This window comes from Lipophrys pholis, assembly GCF_963383615.2.
Source record: "Lipophrys pholis genome assembly, chromosome: 11".
NCBI lineage: Eukaryota > Metazoa > Chordata > Actinopteri > Blenniiformes > Blenniidae > Lipophrys > Lipophrys pholis.
The window spans coordinates 13,354,851-13,373,235 of NC_137631.1; the positions used below are offsets into that span (position 1 = coordinate 13,354,851).

General features: G+C 41.8%; 2 protein-coding genes across 3 annotated transcripts; one reads left to right on the plus strand and one right to left on the minus strand.

Annotated features, from left to right (window-relative positions):
- Window positions 1–5,185: 5,185 nt before the first annotated feature.
- scamp5a (secretory carrier membrane protein 5a) lies at window positions 5,186–11,415 on the minus strand. 2 transcript variants are annotated; one of them, XM_080474366.1, is made up of 7 exons: window positions 11,269–11,415; window positions 10,359–10,438; window positions 10,120–10,239; window positions 8,747–8,903; window positions 8,417–8,518; window positions 6,846–6,963; window positions 5,186–6,727 (listed from the first exon to the last, which is right to left on the minus strand). In XM_080474366.1, exons 2-7 carry the CDS (start codon window positions 10,363–10,365, stop codon window positions 6,539–6,541), a joined length of 693 nt encoding a protein of 230 aa, XP_080330492.1. In that variant the 5' UTR covers window positions 10,366–10,438; window positions 11,269–11,415; the 3' UTR covers window positions 5,186–6,538. The 2 variants fall into 2 exon arrangements, with proteins under 2 accessions (XP_080330492.1, XP_080330493.1); XM_080474367.1 differs by having other exon boundaries at window positions 5,342–6,727; window positions 11,274–11,415.
- Window positions 11,416–12,161: 746 nt separating this feature from the next.
- Window positions 12,162–17,413, plus strand: parp16 (poly (ADP-ribose) polymerase family, member 16). The gene is made up of 7 exons (XM_080475868.1): window positions 12,162–12,262; window positions 13,427–13,623; window positions 14,856–14,993; window positions 15,090–15,296; window positions 15,423–15,594; window positions 15,674–15,818; window positions 15,899–17,413. The coding sequence occupies exons 2-7, from the start codon at window positions 13,435–13,437 to the stop codon at window positions 16,032–16,034; spliced, it is 987 nt and encodes a 328-aa protein (XP_080331994.1). The 5' UTR covers window positions 12,162–12,262; window positions 13,427–13,434; the 3' UTR covers window positions 16,035–17,413.
- Window positions 17,414–18,385: the final 972 nt, after the last annotated feature.

Below are 18,385 nucleotides of genomic sequence, written 5' to 3' on the forward strand. Positions count from 1 at the left end.
CGTTTACCAACAGTAGAAACTCCTTTTTATTGACATTTCACTTCAAATGAAGTTTGAAATATCAGCTGAGTCTGCAAATAAATACTATTTAAGATGAGACCCTATGTCTCACATGAATGTTTTAAGTAAACGAGTCTCATAACTTTTAAAGTCAATTCCAAGGAACCATTGTTTTAATTTTGTTAGTTTTTCTCATATACAGTTGTGCTCATAAGTTTACATACCCCGGGAGAATTTATGATTTCTTGGCCATTCTTCAGAAAATATGAATGATAACACAAAAATCTTTCTTCCACTCATGGTTAATTGTTGGGTGAAGCTATTTATTGGCAAACAACGGTGTTTACTCTTTTTAAATCAAAATGACAAAAGAAAGAACCCAAATGACCCGGATCAAAAGTTTACATACCCCAGTGACTTTGACCTGATAACATGCACAAAAGTTGACACAAACAGGTTTGAATGGCTAATCCAGGTTCCCACCCTCACCTTTGACCTTTTTGTTTGGAATTAGTGTGTGTGTATAAACGGTTGGTGAGTTTCTGGGCTTCTGACAGACCATCGCATCTTTCATCCAGTGCTGCACAGACGTTTCTGGATTCTGAGTCATGGGGAAAGCAAAATAATTGTCAAAGGATCTGCGAGAAAAAGGTAATGGAACTGCATAAAACAGGAAAGGGGTATAAAAAGATATCCAAGGAATTGAGAATGCCAATCAGCAGTGTTCAAACGCTGATTAAGAAGTAGAAAATGAGTTGAAACCAAACCATGGTCAGGTAGACCAGTAAAGATTTCAGCCACGACTGCCAGGAAAATTGTTTGAGATGCAAAGAAAAATCTATAAATAACTTCAGCTGAAATCCAGGACTCTCTGGAACATCGTGGTGTGGCTGTTTCAAGATGCACAATAAGGAGGCAGTTAAAGAAAAATGGGCTGCATGGTCAAGTCGCCAGAAGAAAGCCATTTCTGCGCAAATGTCACAAAGTATCCTGCTTCCATTACGCCAAACAGCACAGAGCCTCAACACTTCTGGAACAAAGTCATTTGGAGTGATGAGACCAAAACTGAACTTTTTGGCCAAAACCATAAACATTACATTTGGAGAGGAGTCAACACGGCCTATGATGAAAAGTACACCATTCCTACTGTGAAACACGGAGGTGCATCACTGATGTTTTGGGATCTGTGAGTTACAGAGGCCCATGGAACTTGTCCAAAATGGATGGCAAGATGAATGCAGCATGTTATCAGAAAATACTGGAGGAAGATTTGCACTCATCAGCCTGGAAGCTGCACATGGGACGTTTACGGACATTCCATCATGACAATGATCCAAAAGACGAGGCCAAGTTGACCTGTCATTGGCTACAGCAGAACAAAGGGAAGGTTCTGGAGTGGCCATCTCAAAGTCCTGACCTCAATATCATTGAGCCACTCTGGGGAGATCTCAAACATGCAGTTCATGCAAGACAGTCCAAGAACTTACAGGAACTGGAGGCTTTTTGCCAAGAAGAATGGTCAGCTTTGCCATCTGAGAAACTAAAGAACCTTATCCACAACTACCACTATAGACTTGAAGCTGTCATTGATGTTAATGGGGGCAACGCATGGTATTAACAACTGGGGTATGTAAACTTTTGATCCGGGTCATTTGGGTTCTTTCTTTTGTCATTTTGATTTAAAAAGAGTAAACACAGTTGTTTGCCAATAAATAGTTTCACCCAACCATCAACCATGTGGGGAGGAAAGGTTTTTGTGTTATCATTCATATTTTCTGAAGAATGGCCAAGAAATCATAAATTATCCCAGGGTATGTAAACTTATGAGCACAACTGTATTTATAAATGTATATTTCATTTTGGATTATTTATAAATCACTCCAGTATGAAATGAATAGAGAGGAGGCCAAACTGTGACATTAGGAGGGCAAATGCCACACAGACTTGGGGCAAAAATGTTTTCATAAAATTCCATGTGTCTATATTTTACCCACAAATCTTCAGTCTGTCCTCAAAAGCCAGAGTTCACAAAGGGTACAGGTGAAAAGTGAATTATCTTGTTTAAAAAAAAATCAACTTGGTATGTATTTCCAAAGTGTGGAGGCCAGACTCAAATGAATAACTTTAGAATTTAGTTGGAAGGAAAAAAGTCTAATAGTTTAATAGTCCGGTGGGCTGCTAATAAAACGTATTTTCACGAAGAAAAAGTAAATGTGCAGATCCACTGATGAGATAATTCAACACACACACACACACACAGTGGACAAAGCATCAGGTAGAGTTTTCCAGTAACAGGTTGGATCCCTTTTGACCAAATCAACTGTTATTCGTGGCAGAAGAGATTCAACAAAACGTTCCTCAGAGATTTTGATGGATATTTGATAAGTGTGATCAAACATGGTCGTCTACGAGTTGTTGTTAGTTTTGCCTTTCTATCAACTCACACCATTCTGGCCATTCTGCTCTAACCTCCGGCATCAGTGAGGCCTTTTCACAGAGAGGACTGTGTTTCACTGGATTTATTTAATTTTTTTAATCACTCTCTGTAAACCCCACAGATGGATCCATGAAAGTCCTAGTAAATCAGCAGTTTGTGAAATACTCTGACCAGCCCATCTGGCACCAGCAGCCAAAGCCATATTCAAACTCATATACTGATATAATGTGATATTCCCATAAACTATTTGCAAGTATTTGAACAAATAGTGGAGTGATTGTGTGTGTATTCTGTTACTCCTACTTGCTGGGACTATCCAAAAACATGTCAAATTAAAGTTGCAACACTTTTGTTTTTTTAAATCACCAGATTCATTTATATCACACAGCAATGCAGGAGAAAAGATCCTGTAGAGGTGGCGCTCTCCATCGAAGAGAAGAGGAATAAAGACCAGACATGGTACGTGTGTGTAAATGAGAGTGAGGAATGTGGAAGAGTGAAACGGACTAGAGAAAGTAAAGGCGGGTGAGTAACGACATCGAGAGCCCTGTGCAGTGCTCAACAGAGGTGGAGAAGAGAGTTCAGGCAGGATGGAATGGGTGAGTCTCCGAGTTGATGTGTGATCGCATAGCAACCCGAGTGAAAAGGAAAGCTTATGGGACAGTAGAGACTCCGCCAAGATGTTTTGTTTTGGACACCGTGAAATGGTGTGAGAGAGAAGAGGCTGAGCCGGAGGTGGCGGAGAGGAGGTGGGTATGATTTTCAAATGATCCTGGCTCGGAGCCAGGTGTGTACCGTATATTAAAAGATGGAGATGGAGCGACCAGACAAGAGGTGAGAAGAAAGAGCGTAGGAAAGATCCGTGCATGCAGCGGTGGAGGATGTGGAGATGGTTGGCGTAACAGTAGAAGTGGCAGAAGATCCTCTGAAGCTGAAACACGAACAGCAATGCTCAGGAAACTCGTGGCGGGCATGTATAGGGCACCTGTGTGCAAACTCATCAAATCACAACACAGGATGCAACAAGAACTATTTAATATCTATTAGGGTAAGACCAAATAATACAAAAGTAATACACAAAAATGTATTCCCCATTTATGTCACTCATGGAGACACAGCCCCCTCATTCACCTATTAGAGCACGCGCCCATTGGATGTGTGTACCCATGGCAAACACTGACCTCACCTTTAAGTAATTATATATTCATATCTAGCTATTATGTAGTACATGATAATACATTTCAAACAACATACAGTACGTGTGGGGCAGGAGATGGGGGATGGCTTCCAGAAGCTTTGATACAGCGACATGAATTGCAAAGTATCATCTGTCTGACGCACAGCAGCTTCCTGCTACGCCATAACTACACAGCTGTAATTTCCATTTTCACCCAAACTGTGCACTATGTACATTTGGTACAAGGTTTAGCTCCATCCAGAATTCACAATCAGTGCTGATTACAGCGAGAAGGGAGAGAAGGAGCGTGTCTGTTATTGATGTGCAAAGCGTTAAAACTCAACAGAAATGATCAGCTGTGCATTTACTGACAGATGAGAAGATGTACGGTTCCATTGACGGGGTTCGACTTCATCACTGGCATCTGCTGGTGAAAAATGTAATGCGGTTGTAAAATCATACTTGTGGTTTCCAGCTTGTGAACAGGCCAACAGATCTCCTAATGATGCCATGTGTTTACATTTGAAGCCTCCACAACAGGACCCGGTGTCTCGTAGGTGGCGGGGGGGGGGCGCAGGCGAGAGAAGCAGATTTGGGTTTGGAAGTTCGCAAGACGCTTCACCCCCCCATCAGCTCCCTGGACCACCTTAACGTGGCCATCCACCGCACCCGAGGAAGAGGGACGAGTAAATTTCCCCCAAAGCGATTAATAAAGTGTGATTAGTTTAGTTTTAGTAACTCTACTGTTTAATATACAGTATTTACGTTAGTATTGCTCCACTGTGAATTTAGTTTGCACTGATGTCAGCATGTATCCAGCCGCAAACATTTGTCACATTTTAGAAGAAAAGAAAAAAAAAAAAAAAAAAAACATAATTAAAAGATAAATAAAAAATCCACAGCCATGGAAAGACACAACAAACATGTGCTTCAGACTCATCCACACGTCATCCCAAATACGCACAAAGAAATAGGTTGGGTACAAAAACTGAAACGTAAAACAACAGCCTATTGAATACCACGGCATCACAATCAGACAAGACGAGTCACAGTTTGAAATAACGAGCGTACGAATCTTCACGTCTGTTTCAAGTCTAATACTGTTTTTACTGTAATAACCACCTAATGAACGTTGAATAAATCCTCCGAGAGGAATCGAAGCGGACACGTCAGGCCTCACCGGGGCGACACACAAATGTGTCCTCGCGTAAAGGTTCACTTCATAAAGAAATAATCGGCTTAAATTTGATATTCTATTTTCTTTTATACAAGTATCGTATTACACCGAGTCATGGATTAACACCAACAGCCACAAAATGACAGACTAAGGCCTGAAATCCAGAACTTCAGAAACAAGTTGTCATTTCAAGCGTTTACATGTAGGGGGAAGTGGGAGAATTTGCCAAAAAAAAGGGGGGGGGGGGGGGGGGGACATCCATCACTGCATACAATATTATGAGCACCTACAACAAGTATTACTAGTATTTACTGTATGTCCAACCTGTTTTGGTATCTACTTTTGACCTGTACAATGCTGATTTGGAATGTTTATCCAATAAAATGCAATCTTCAAATTGTGCGTGTGCTTTACCTTGACATTAAAAGAAAAAAAAAAATTTAAATACACATCTAATTCACTGAACCAGAACCAGTATGTTCATGACAAAAAATACAAACGTCACGAATGGGTCAAACAAAACAAGACAAAAACCTGACGTGTTGGCTTTCTGAGGGTTTCACAGGTAACATTTATAAACAGCTATCACATCTTTCCTGAGAATGTAAAAAAGACCATTTGAAACAAAGCATCACTCAAGAAAGGAGAAAAACAGGTCACCAAAACTAAAAATACAAATATTTAAAGTTTTAAATGCTGATTGTAGTTTTCTGGCCACAACATTCTAAGAAGTAATAATAATAGTAATAATAAAAAAACAAAAGCAGATGGATCATTAGGAACAAAGTACACATTTGGCCAAGATTGTTTGGAAAAAAAGCAGTTTGACAATATTTGCTTTCTTGCCGAGTGGTAAAAGGTTCCATCATCATGTCAAGGAAACGTTTCACCACATGACCTGAGGACAAATCTCAAATTCCTCTTCTATTTATTTGTGAAGATATCCTTGTACATTTCAGTGTTAACCTGTCTTGCGTCAGCATCAACATTCAACAAGCTCCACACTGATTTGGTTCAATGTGTTCACTTCAGGGACAAGACCTGTCAAAGGTTTAGTTTGCTGTGAAAATAAAATGTTGGTGTTTTAAAGACGTGAATTCATTGGAATGTGTTGCATATCTGGAAAAGACATATATGGTTTTGCATGTAGTAGAAATCCTGCTGCTTGTGTAAAGACAGAAAGTAAAAACATTAATTTGGATGAAACTGTCAAACTGTCTCACGGATGGCGGGGGGGGGGGGGTCTTGACATTTTAAATATGTGAGAGAGCAAAACAGCAAATATAAAACATCTGCTAAGAAACATATTTTAGCATTTGGTGACCTGTGTAAGGCTAAAAAAAAAAAAGTAAACACTCTTTACAGTTAAGCTGTTGCAGTACCTGAAAGAAGACAGATGAGCTTTAATAACTAAACCCACGAAGCTGAGAGGATTGGTTTGAGATATTAACACGTGTTTCTGAAAGCGACATTCACACAAACCAGCCAAAACTGAACAGCACGAAACAACGTCAACAACAGGTGTTGGAAAACCGTCTGCCGATTTAAAAGTGAACTGACTGAGATCAATGAATCCCACGCGTGTCAAACTACAGTAAATGTACATTTCCATCTAACACATGACTCTTGTTCTGTTTGAATTCAGCTTGTACAGTGTTTTAATGAAGGGCACCTAATTCTGAATTCTTTTCTCAAATGATCCCTTTTTTTAGCTCTCCCACTCCGCCGCCCGGCCCCCTCCTCTGTCCTACATCGGGTCGTCGTAGTTGTAGGTGGGAGCTGCTGAGTACTGGTTCTGCTGCACGGCTCCCTGTGCTGCGCCCATGGCCGCCTGCTGAGCCGCCTGCTGGACGTGCGGGTTCTTCCAGGCCCCCGTGGCCCACTCCTCCTGGGCCTTGCCCAGGCTGCCGCCGCTGCCGCGGTAGAAGTTATGAACCTGTAAAAGACGGCGAGGGATTGGAGGGACATGACGCAGCAATGAACACCAACTGCTGCAGGGATACACACAAAGTAAAAGTGACACCACAAGGAAGACCAGTCAGTTTTCAGCTCACCTTTGTGAGGGCGATGAATGAAAGCACGGCCACAGCAGTGAACATAATGGTGGGAATCAGCATCACCACAGCTGAGCCGACGTTGGTGCTGAAGAAGGTGATGGTCGCCAGCCAGCCACTGAGGGGAACAACAAAGAGTCACGGTCATAGTCAGTAAGTAAATAGACTTCAACTGAAGAGTGTGTTTGCACCACATGAACTGTTCCAAAGGGATTTTACAGCCTCAAACCTTATATCTAATTATTTATTCCCATAGGTTTGGGGGGTTTAGTCAAATTTGTTCCGAATCAATGATAATAAATTCTATTCGATGTACTCAAAACATAAATAGAGTTTCAATGCAAAGCTTTCCCCTTTTCATGAGGAGCAACTTCAGGTTGAAAGTCTGGGGGACAGTCTGCTCTACCACCTGAATCCAACCCGAGTCCCCCAAAAGTCATAGTTGCGTGACGCTCACTATTTCCTGATGAGTCTCTTTTTCCCCGGGCATGTTTGGGTCGTACACCACTGGAGCTAGTAAGTTGTGGCTTTATACGGTTATCAAGTGTTTAGTGGAAACATTTCCTGGTTTCAACATCCAGAAAAAGTGACATCACATGAGCATTAAGTTGTGTTAGTGTTCATGTGATGAACTAAAGAACTGTTATGCTCCTTTCTACTCAGTGTTGTGCTTTTATAAAACAAAACAAAAAAAGACACAAATAATGAAGCACCAATGTTAATATAAAAACAGCAAACTTGAATGATTCCAGAAGGAAAAACCTCTTCTGTGTATTTTGGGTTCGGGTTACTGAGACTAGAAAAATCTTCTTTTCACCAACCAGGCGGGTTGTAAAATTGGATAGAAGTATGTTTCTGTACATCTGGCAAGAACGACTGAAAGTCGAGGGAGAGTGTCTCAGATTGTATTTACATGTTCAGCAGCCAATCACACTGAATGTGAATTTCACACGCCCACAAGCTTGACTTGAAGTCCGACGCTGCTGATGCACAAACACAAGACTGTATATGGATGAGATGCACTCTGAAGTCCAGACTGAGTCATCAGGCGTGCGGAATTGTTTTCCAGGAAAGGAAAACAAAGGAATTTGAATGGGAAATTATTAAAGAAATATATCCTTTCTACAGAGCTTCGACACCGATTAAGAGTCAGTCGAACCCACAGACACACGTAAACAATAATAGAGATCTGCTTTGGACTTTATGGAGTATTTAAAGGACAGCACAGCAGTGACCGTGGCAGTATGTTTTCAGGTTTCCCATAAGTCCACAGGTAAGTGGCTTTCTTGTTTAAATGAGATCTGAGGACCACCACATGGGGCCTTCGGCAACTTTGGCAGACTCATTCACCTTCACCTCATCGTCTCTCTGGGTCTTTGTGAAATGTCATCAATTTTGTCAGAAATGCCCACGTGTACTGAACTATTCATATTGCAGTAGGTTCGGTTCAGGGTCACTGTGTCCATATCTCAGAACTTTATGGACTCATTATGAAACAATTTCACAGGATTGTAAAAACCAATGGAACAAGAGTCCAACCATATTTTTAACAGACCACTAAAAGCTCTTACCACACTCCCCAGCCTGGAATGCCAACAGTCTGGATAATACTGATCACCACCTGGGCCATGAAGACGAAGAAGAAAGCCATGAAGTTGAAAGAGCTGTCAGTCCTGCACGGGGAGAAAAACAATGTGCATCAGAAATGGCCTGACTCAGCTGAACGGCGGTGAGGAAGTGTGTGTGTGTGTGTGTGTGTGTGTGTGTGTGTGTGTGTGTGTGTGTGTGTGTGTGTGTGTGTGTGTGTGTGTGTGTGTGTGTGTGTGTGTGTGTGTGTGTGTGTGTGTGTGTGTGTGTGTGTGTGTGTGTGTGTGTGTGTGCTCCAAGGGAAACGCGCTTACTTGAAAGCCTTATAGATGGGCCTGAACCAGCACACGTACGAACACGGGGTGAAGAGGATGAGCCACAGGATGGCCATGCCGAAGTTGGTCGCTCCGCCACCGCCACACATCCAGGCCAGACAGCCGATCAGATTAAAGGCTAACGTCGCACTGTTCACTGTCCACACCAAAGAGAAGCAGTTGGTAGGACCCCAACATATCACACAAGCTACATCACTAGTAACACTGCAGGGTCATCACTGTGACTCACAATAACTACTCAACACTAGAACGACAGGGGCCCATAATGATAATCCAATTCAATTCAACTTTATTTATACAGTACCAAATACAGCATAGTCATTTCTAGGTGCTTTTAACAAATAGTGTCATTAAAGTTTTCCTACAGACACAACTCTCGACTTTCTACTGACTAAACATTATGTGTCAGCTAAACTATGTTCACACCAGACTTACATTCTTGTATTCAAACTGAAGAGCCTCCATGGAAAGCAAAGAGAAATCATGATGCTGACAGGATGATAATGACTTTAAACACCAACAAAATCACCAAATCCTTCCTAACTTGAGATACAACTCATGTTGATTTTACTGACTGATAATGACATTCCTTTTAGACACAAGTCAACACGTTATTATAGACTTGGCTCGTTTTACATCATACTGGGATTCAGTGTTGGGTAACCCCATAATAAATGACAAAACCAGTTTTATCTGGTAAGTCTTTATATATAATCCACAACAGTTGGAACTGTTACACTTCTACTTTTGCACTAAAACTTAATCACCTGGCACGAAGGGGAAAAAAAAAAACCTATGCTGAGAGAAAAAAGACTTTTTCCTTGCTGCTGCGACCCCCATGTACCAGGAGAGAAAGCCCCCCCTCAAACTCTGTAAGCCACGAGCCTAGACTGAGGTGGTACTCTGCAATACATAAACATTTGCGTTACAAGGCTATGTGAACATCTTTGCTGAAAAAAAAAATCTGTCTATGCGATTTAAAAAAAAAAAAAAATCTAGTGTTTTATATTTGTTAACATTAAGGTTTCCAGTACTTAAAAAAATATGCACAACAAATATGTGCTACAAAAAACTTTCAACCGCTCCAATATTTCTTAATCTGCATAAAAGTGCAGAAAGACGATATGAAATGCTGTAAGACCAGTCAGTCCAGACCTCCACCTGTACTGAACCGTCTATGATATTTGCATCTCATAATATTTTGGGCAAAACAAAATGACATGGCACGAAGACCATGCTACGGCACTACAGCAGCACCACAAATGCTGACCATCGTACACTCGGCATTGAAATAGAAACGGTGGTATTTACTGCAGTGCCACCACTCAAACATTTTCTGCTGGTAAACTTACAGATCCATAGGTAGTAGAGCCTCTTGCACATGGTGCGACGTTGGTCGGGGATCTCATTGAAGTCTTGGTAAAAACATGGCTTCAGGGGGATGAACCGAGGCAGGGGAGGAAAGTTGTTTTCTGGGGAACGAAAACAGAAGTTGATGCCTTGTGCTATCTTTTAAAAGAAATGAAATCAACAGCATTAAGGACACAAGCAAAGCCTCTATGCATCGGGTGAAAAGTGGAGGAGAGCTCACCTGCCATGATAACCACTCAGTGTTGTTCCCCACTTGCAAACAGGTCACAGACTTCAATCTGGGCTGCCTTGAAAACCAAACTGCAAAGAAGGGAGCTGTATTACAGGGTGCAGCATCTTAATACTGCTAGTCTTGTAAGCAACAGGCCAAAACCCTCCACAGGCCTTCCAGTGGATCAGTACACTCATTTCACTGAATAAAACACTTCACAGCCTCCTATGATTTGTAGGAGTGGTGGTACCCAGCCCCGTTAGTGGAACCACCCATCCCAAACCATCGGCAGGGACCGGGAGCGTATTTTTTTGGACCATCTCGTAGCTGTGCAAGGCGTGTGGCCTTGTCCCCATCCCTTAAGCATATAGACGCAAAAGCGGCGTGCTGAAGCCCTTAAGAGTTTACAAATACACGTTTGATTATCTTTTGCTCATGGCCTGGCCCGTAATCTAAAAATCAGCCGCTCTCCACTCCATTTCGCTGTGTTTGAGAGCCACTGTGGACGGTGCAGCTCATGGTGGACGTATGGAGGAGTGTGAAGGGCATCTTGCTGGGGTGCGTAAAGCAGTCTCCAGCTCGCCCTGACACGGGCCGATCGCGGTGGATTTAATGCTAGAGAGCTGTCAGATTATCGCAGATGTGTGTTACTGACGACGAGGCTGCAGCAGGACACGGTACATCGTGATCACAGGCGATGGAGAGGCGTCCTTCAGCCTGTGCGCCACGGCGCATCGCTGCTGCTGCCTCCCCATCCGGACAAAGAGGGACAAACTCCGCACATTAACCCGCAGAGCCGACAGATTCTCAGTTTTTTTTTTATAGAAGCCAGGGTTCGGTTCATGCTAATGCATCTTCACCCGCCTCTTTTCACCGGATCGTAATGAATGGGGGGGAAGCAGCGATGGCAGCGCCTTACCTCACCTCCAGTTCAGTCCGCGCGTGTAACTACAGTCGCTCCGTTCGTTTATATGGCATCCTATGACTCATCTGCATGAAAACAGACAGATCTGGCGCCGAGCAGACAATTATGTGGTGTTATTCCTCAAAGGATGAGCTCGGGAGTAAAAGGCGGTCACGTGACGTCAGGTCTTTTCTTTACGCACGCCCCCCGCCGGGCAGGACCAGGGCCCCGACAATAACACGGGATTTGTTGCTGGCCTGAACAGACCAATAAGAAAGCGTAAAAATCCGCTAAACCCCGCCCAACATCGATGCTGTCCACAGTGCTGAAAGTCAGTTTGATACAAACATTATTTCACATCGATAAACTAACCACAATGCAAATGTATCAGTACTGCACTTTGCAATCGCAGGAAATGACTACGTTTCTTGTTTTTCATTTTGCATTTCATTGGACAAATCAAAAGATCCCTCTTAAATATTGGATGGAAATTAGAAACGAATGGGATAAAACAAATTTTGGATTAAAAAGACAGTAGAGATATAGCATTTTTTTTTTAAAGATAGGTGAAAATACAACTGATAATGAATTATTTTAAAACATTTGTGACTTCATAGAAGTTCGTTAAATTATTTGCAAATGCCACCTTACTTAGAAGCTGTGATGTCTGTGTTTATGCTTTAAAACAGCAGGTGGCGCTCAGACGTCAGAGCGACACAGAGTGACTGATGCTGCCTTCATGTCCCCTCGTTATTTTGTTATTCCTGCGGTTCCATGTCTACTGTCAGAATAAGCATTTTGAAATAACAGTATAAATATATTTTTCAAGAAAAAACGCACATCGTAGTTTTTCTAAACTATAACTATCCTCACTTGTTTTCTATTTTCTGATTTGTCAGTCGTATTGCACACCGGAAGAGAAAGAATGTAAACTGCACTTGAACGCATCTCAGCCTGAAGCTAAAGCTACTAGCCGTGTTGCAGTGCTATGAGTTGAGTCCGACTCAAGGTAAGGTGATAAATTACACTTTGGACACATGTCTGTCAAACAAGTGTGAACAAGTGCTGTGTTGCAGTCCTAACGTCTCCGGGAACTCACAGTCGCAGGGCAGCAAAGTATTTGCTATTAAAAACGCAGAGTAGACGTGTTTACTTGTAGCAGCTGAGCTAACGTTAGCTGTGGTAAGAGCTGGGCGAGTTAGAGAAACAACTTTATTAAAAATCTTCGCTCGCAAACAAAACATCAGCGTGGCAGAACAATTACTGGAATCTTGCGTGGAGATGTTCACTCCTTTCCATTGTAACCACAGTAACTGCCAGCTGTTCAATCAACTAATACCTAAAGAAGGTTACCTTTACATCCAGGTGAATGTGTTTAACATGATTCATCAACCAGGCTCACGTGCACATGAGACACAATATCTCCTTTTCAATAAAAACTAAAAACAAAGGACACGTTTCCAAAACGCATCACAAAACTAATATTTATTGTGTGAATTCTTTTGCATGTTAGTTGATTTAATTAGACTCCCAGGGCTTCAAAAAAAAAAACACTACAATTGCTCATGCGTGCTTTGTCTCACGTAAAATTGTCATTTGTAGGCATATGCATATATTTTCTTACATTGATTTTGACATTTAAAAATATTGTTTATTGATAACTTTTAGTTATTTAGTTTACTTTTCACCTAATACATACTGTGTGGTTTAATGGAGTAAATAGTATTGCACTCTAAAAAGGAAAATTAATAACCACCGACCCCCGGATTTGACTTGTTACCTGCTCCCATCTGAAGTTCCACTCCAGTAATGTGCATTAACAGTGAAATAAACCCAATGGGAAACCTACTGATGAAATGTTGTGGAAAAGCTCAATATATTTTGAAATCAGAGCAATCTGTTGCTGAATCAAGAGGTTAATCAACAGTCTCCAGAGTTCTGATGCATCGGTGTTGTCATACATGATCATGAATTAAATATCTTGACTTGCTGCATTACAAATACACATCTAATCACCTGAAGCTTGAAAATGAACAAATAAAGAAAAAGAATATAACTGCACAATAATCTGTGATGGCTATAACGGATGTGTGTTCTCTGATACTCCAGCCAGCTCGCTGTATTGGACTGTTAACACAAGTGCTCTTGTTTTTGCTCCCACTTTTCTTTGCAGTGCTGGGAATGCAGCCGCCGCTGCCACCTGACGCCGTCAGAGAGCTGGTATGCTCCTGCCTGCACAGAGACCCGGTCGCAGCAGACCTCCGCTGCAGCCTGTTTGTTGCTGCTGCGCAGAGCTACAAGAGAGACTCTTTGCTCAGACCTTTCCCTCCTCGGTACATCAGTGGCGACCATAAGGACTTTGAGGAGTTGGTAAGAGCTTCAATGAAGACTCTCACTGGTGGTCACTAAGTTTAATTAGCCAATGCAGGTGTGCTATTTTTAGATAGCTTTACAAATGGATCTTTTTAACTTAGTTTAGAAGTAAATCATGTTAACATTATGCTATTTGCACACATGGTGGCAGTAATGCACTGTTGAATTTGAACGTGTGTCAGTTAAAAGCAATATTGACAATCCAAATTCTAAATATCTCTGTAGTTTAAGTTGCAGGTGAAGTAGTTCAATATCCCCAATATAAAATCCAGTGTTATTATGTTTAGATGAGACGTGGTAAAATCAGGGATTAAAATTGACATGCAGCTCATTTGTTGGTGATTTACTTTAAATGACTTTATGTATCAGTAATGTTACTCTAAGAATGAAAGGCAGACATTTTTTATTTTTTTTTCGAGGCTGGACAGCATTAAGCAACCAATGATCACAATGTTCACAATAATATGACTCACGTCTGTGACAGGTGCTATATAAATGAAGTTCTATTCTATATATTTTTTTTTATAATCCATATGAATATTTGTTAGTTTTTTGTTTTTTCTGGAGCAATGAGCTCGCACACCTCCATGACTACAATCTCTAATAAATAGGTTTTATTTGTTGACCTTCAGGATATTGTTTGCTCACCAAGTACTATGGTTTTCAAATATCAAGCACAAGATGTTTTGTTTAATGCTTTCAATCATAAAAAAAAGAGCAGCTGGGATCATTACCGACAAACTAGAAAGAAGTGACAGTCCATTCCCAATAGGAAGCAAATGCAATATCCCCTTTATGTTGTGTTTTTATGTTCCGTCTGCTACGTGTCATTTCATAAATCACTAAACCAGGTCTACATGATTTATGTGTTTATTTTCTGATGATAAAACCAAATGGTTGTCATCAACATTTTCATTGGCCTTCGTGCAAACGTCTCTTCCTGTCTGTCTTCTCCAACTGTCTCTAGCTTTTCGTCCCCTGGTTGTTGATCAATCATGAGTTGTGCTCACGGTAGAAAGGAGAGAGAGAGAGAGACGCTGACAGGCTCCTGCCTTGTCTGTTCCAGTCGTGTCGTTGAGTAAATTAATCTAAAGTTCCTCGTAATCGGCCTCCATTTTTTTGTGATCATGTTTTCACTCACTATGAGCCAAAAGTGAAAATAATTAGAAAAAAAAAAGCATAGAAAAGACTTTGACTTGAGATGGTGTGTGATTGTATATTTCCTGTAGCTTGGCGATGTGAACTCGCTGCCCGGGGTGAGGGAGTTGGTGAGGCTCCGGCCTGGAGAAGGAGACCATCACCTGGCCCTCACACACTGGATTCTCTCGTCAAAGAGCTTTGCTGTAAAGACGCTACAGAAGGACGAAGTATGTTTGCTGCGAGGACCAATGCATAAAAGTCCCAGTGCTTCACTCTGTGATTTGTGTTTGTTTACAGTCTGCTGCTTTTTAAATCTTCACTAGTATGTCAAGCTCTGTAGCCTGACGGAAGATGAAGGGGTCTCTGCTCCGGTGCCGGACTTCCTGTTTGAGCTGGAGTACTCTGATCAGGTGAACGCCAGGTTTGAGAGGACGAGAGAGGGGCGAGACGTCTTCTATGCATTCCACGGCAGCCGGCTGGAGAACTTCCACTCAATCATCCACAACGGGCTGCACTGTCACCTCAACAAGGTCAGTGAGAAGTACGGAAACCTCTGCTTGGACGGCGACCCCAGAGACTTGAGAGGCACCTTAGAATGTAATTCATCATGTTTGACGAATGTCATTAAAAAATTTTTTGGGTTCTTTTCTTTACAGAACTCTGTGTTTGGAGAGGGAACGTACCTGACCAGTGACTTGAGCATGGCGGTCCTCTACAGCCCCCACAGCAGCGGCTGGAGAGAAAGTCTTCTGGGTCCACTGTTGAGCTGCGTCGCCTTGTGCGAAATCGTGGACCATCCAGATGTGAAGTGCCAGGTGAAGAAAAAAGGTGAGTGTGGTTCATCTGTAACACAGATGTTGAAATGGGAGGGTGTCTGTCCAGCCAACGTTTGATTCTCTGTTCACAGACTCTGAAATCATCGATCGCCAGCGCTCGCGGGCAAAGAACAGTGAAGGAGGCGACGTCCCGCAGAAGTACTTCATCGTCACCAACAATCAGCTGCTCAGAGTCAAATACCTGCTGGTTTACTCTCAGAGGAAGCACCTGTCCAGGTGAGTCTCTCGTCTTAATCTGACCGTAGAAATGCACATTTTTCAACTTGACGTAACTCGTGTTTCTTTTCTTCCGCCAGACATTCCCGCCGGAGCTCGTGGCTCCTCAGACACCATTTTGCCGTCATGATGAGTCTCTACCTTCTGCTGCTCATCTTCATCGGTGCCTTGAACTCCAGCACCTTCGTGTCGTTCTGGAACCGACTGTTCAGGTGACAGCGGCTGCAGCAGAGCAGAACGCCTGGATGTTTGGATCCCGCAGTGCCTTCCTGCTCACTTTGACTGGAGGCAGAGTCTAACCTTTTATGCACCTTTATACTGTTTTCTTTCTACTGTAGCTCTTTGTCTGTACAGGTTGTTTTAATTACTGTTGCTCTAAAATGTTGTTTTCCTTTACATTTTCCGTTAAAGCTGGTGGGATACTTTTGTGTAATAATTTGATTAAAATGCACGAAGCTTTCTGTCTTATCGCTGATTTCTGTCGCTGGGTGGGTTTGTCCATCAAGGAAACCTGAGGACTTCCTGACAAATAGGACAGCTTCTCAATCATCTTATCTTAAGAATCACAATGAGTCGAGTCACTTTGAACAAGCGTCCTGATGCCTGTTGTGTTTTTTACCATTTTAATTTCTGAGAATTTCTAATTGCAAACATTGACAGTGTGAACATGTTTACGTCCCTGAGCTCCACAATAAATGATTCCTTTAAAGTTTTCATCTTTTCTTTTTTGTTGTTTTTATTTCCAATGAAGACAAGAAGTGTTTTTCTGGAATTTGAGGGTATTTTTCTTTATGCTTTTATTCTCCTTGAAGCATTAAAAATCTATATGTGCTGCAGTTCCCAGTCACTCCCACTTATTTACTGTTCTACGGTTATGTGAATTAGTCTGGGTTTTCTCGACACACTCGGTTTTCTGCAGCCAAAAGAATTATATTTGAGGTGAATCGGTCTAAAATGAGTTTGTGTGTTTCTGTACTCGGCTTTTGCCAAAGTATTCACAGCATTTCACTTTCTTCCACATTTCATTTTGCCTTATTTCACAATGGATTCATTTTTTTTTTTTCCCTCAAAGTTTTATGCACAATACCCCATAATGACAGCATGATTTCCTTTTAAATGCAAGTTTATTGAGAAATAAAAGTACTTTTGAAGGTTTTTTTTGTACCTGAGCAGGCCTGTTTTGAATGCAGATATAAGTAAAATATGGTTCCATTCCACTGATAATGTACTTCATGTAATTACTGAATACTTTATCAATTGTGTTATTTTGTAACTATTCTAATAGACTCTTCAGTGAAGGCAACACTATTAGACAAAAGTAGTGTTCATGCTCTTCCATGGGTAAATATTTCGAAATCTGGACGTTTGGGCTGGATTTGTCTTTCAGATTTGGCAACCCTGCTCCACTATGAGTTCTGGCACCATGTGTGTAAATATAATAAAAGTGTAACGTGCTCTGAGATCTCCAAAACCGGGATAACATCTGCTTTGATTCGTTTCATTTTTACTCTGATGCAAATTAAATTTTCCCAATTCTCCTATCTCCATGCATGTATTGGCTTAATCCGGTGGCATAAATGCACATTTTCAACTTGAAGCAAATCTTTTCTTTTGTCAGACATTCCAGAATTGTAGTAAATTGTTGATGTCCTTAATTTCAGATATGCTTTTACAACCTCACAAAGGATCAAGCCATGGATGTCCAAGTTGTTTACAAGGTTTGGGGGCCCCTCTGTCATGATATACTGTTGTACTTTTCTATTGTTCTGATGCTTTGTGTTGCATTCAAACGTTAACATGCTTTACCTGTGACAGGGGCACATTTATGACAGCTGGCACACAGACACCCTCTGTTATCCACTGTTTTTATCAGTACAAACAAAAGTGAGAGGGATATATGGGATTGATAACGGAGGCGGCTGCTTTGGTCCTAATAGGTACCTGCTCCACACGTGTGTTTTTACAGGCAGAAGCTTGGGAAATGCACAAAAATATGAGTCTGGCCATTAAATGCTGGACAGTATTATGAGCTTAAATCCCATGATAAAAGTATACGGCACTGCGTAACATTGTGCGAGGACGCAGTTCTATAATGTGCTCACATCTCAGGGCTCTTTCTCCACCGGGGAACCAGTCCTGATTGAACATTGTTTAGAGCTCACTGTATGTCTGGGATTCGTTTGATGAGTCAGACTGAACAGAGCTGAAAGAAAATTCACCACACTGAAGTCAATGCCGTGTTGCGAAATCCTCCAGATAAACTTCTCCCCCTGTTCAGAAGCGACTCGCATTCAAAGGACACAGAACAACCTGCCCATTGTTGGACCACGCTTTATTCCCTTTCTGTACAAGCTTCATTATTGCAGTCTCATAAACTTGTCTGTTATTCAATAACCGTGGACTGTGAGAGGGGCGGCGAGGGGTGAGGGGAATCACCAAAAGGGGAGACTCTCATTCACTAGTTCCTCATATGAGCTTTATTCATTCAGATTCCTGCTGCAGACTTAATGCGGGTTTCCAAAGACGCTTATTTCATTCATGATTCAACTTCGATATCAAGGAAGTTG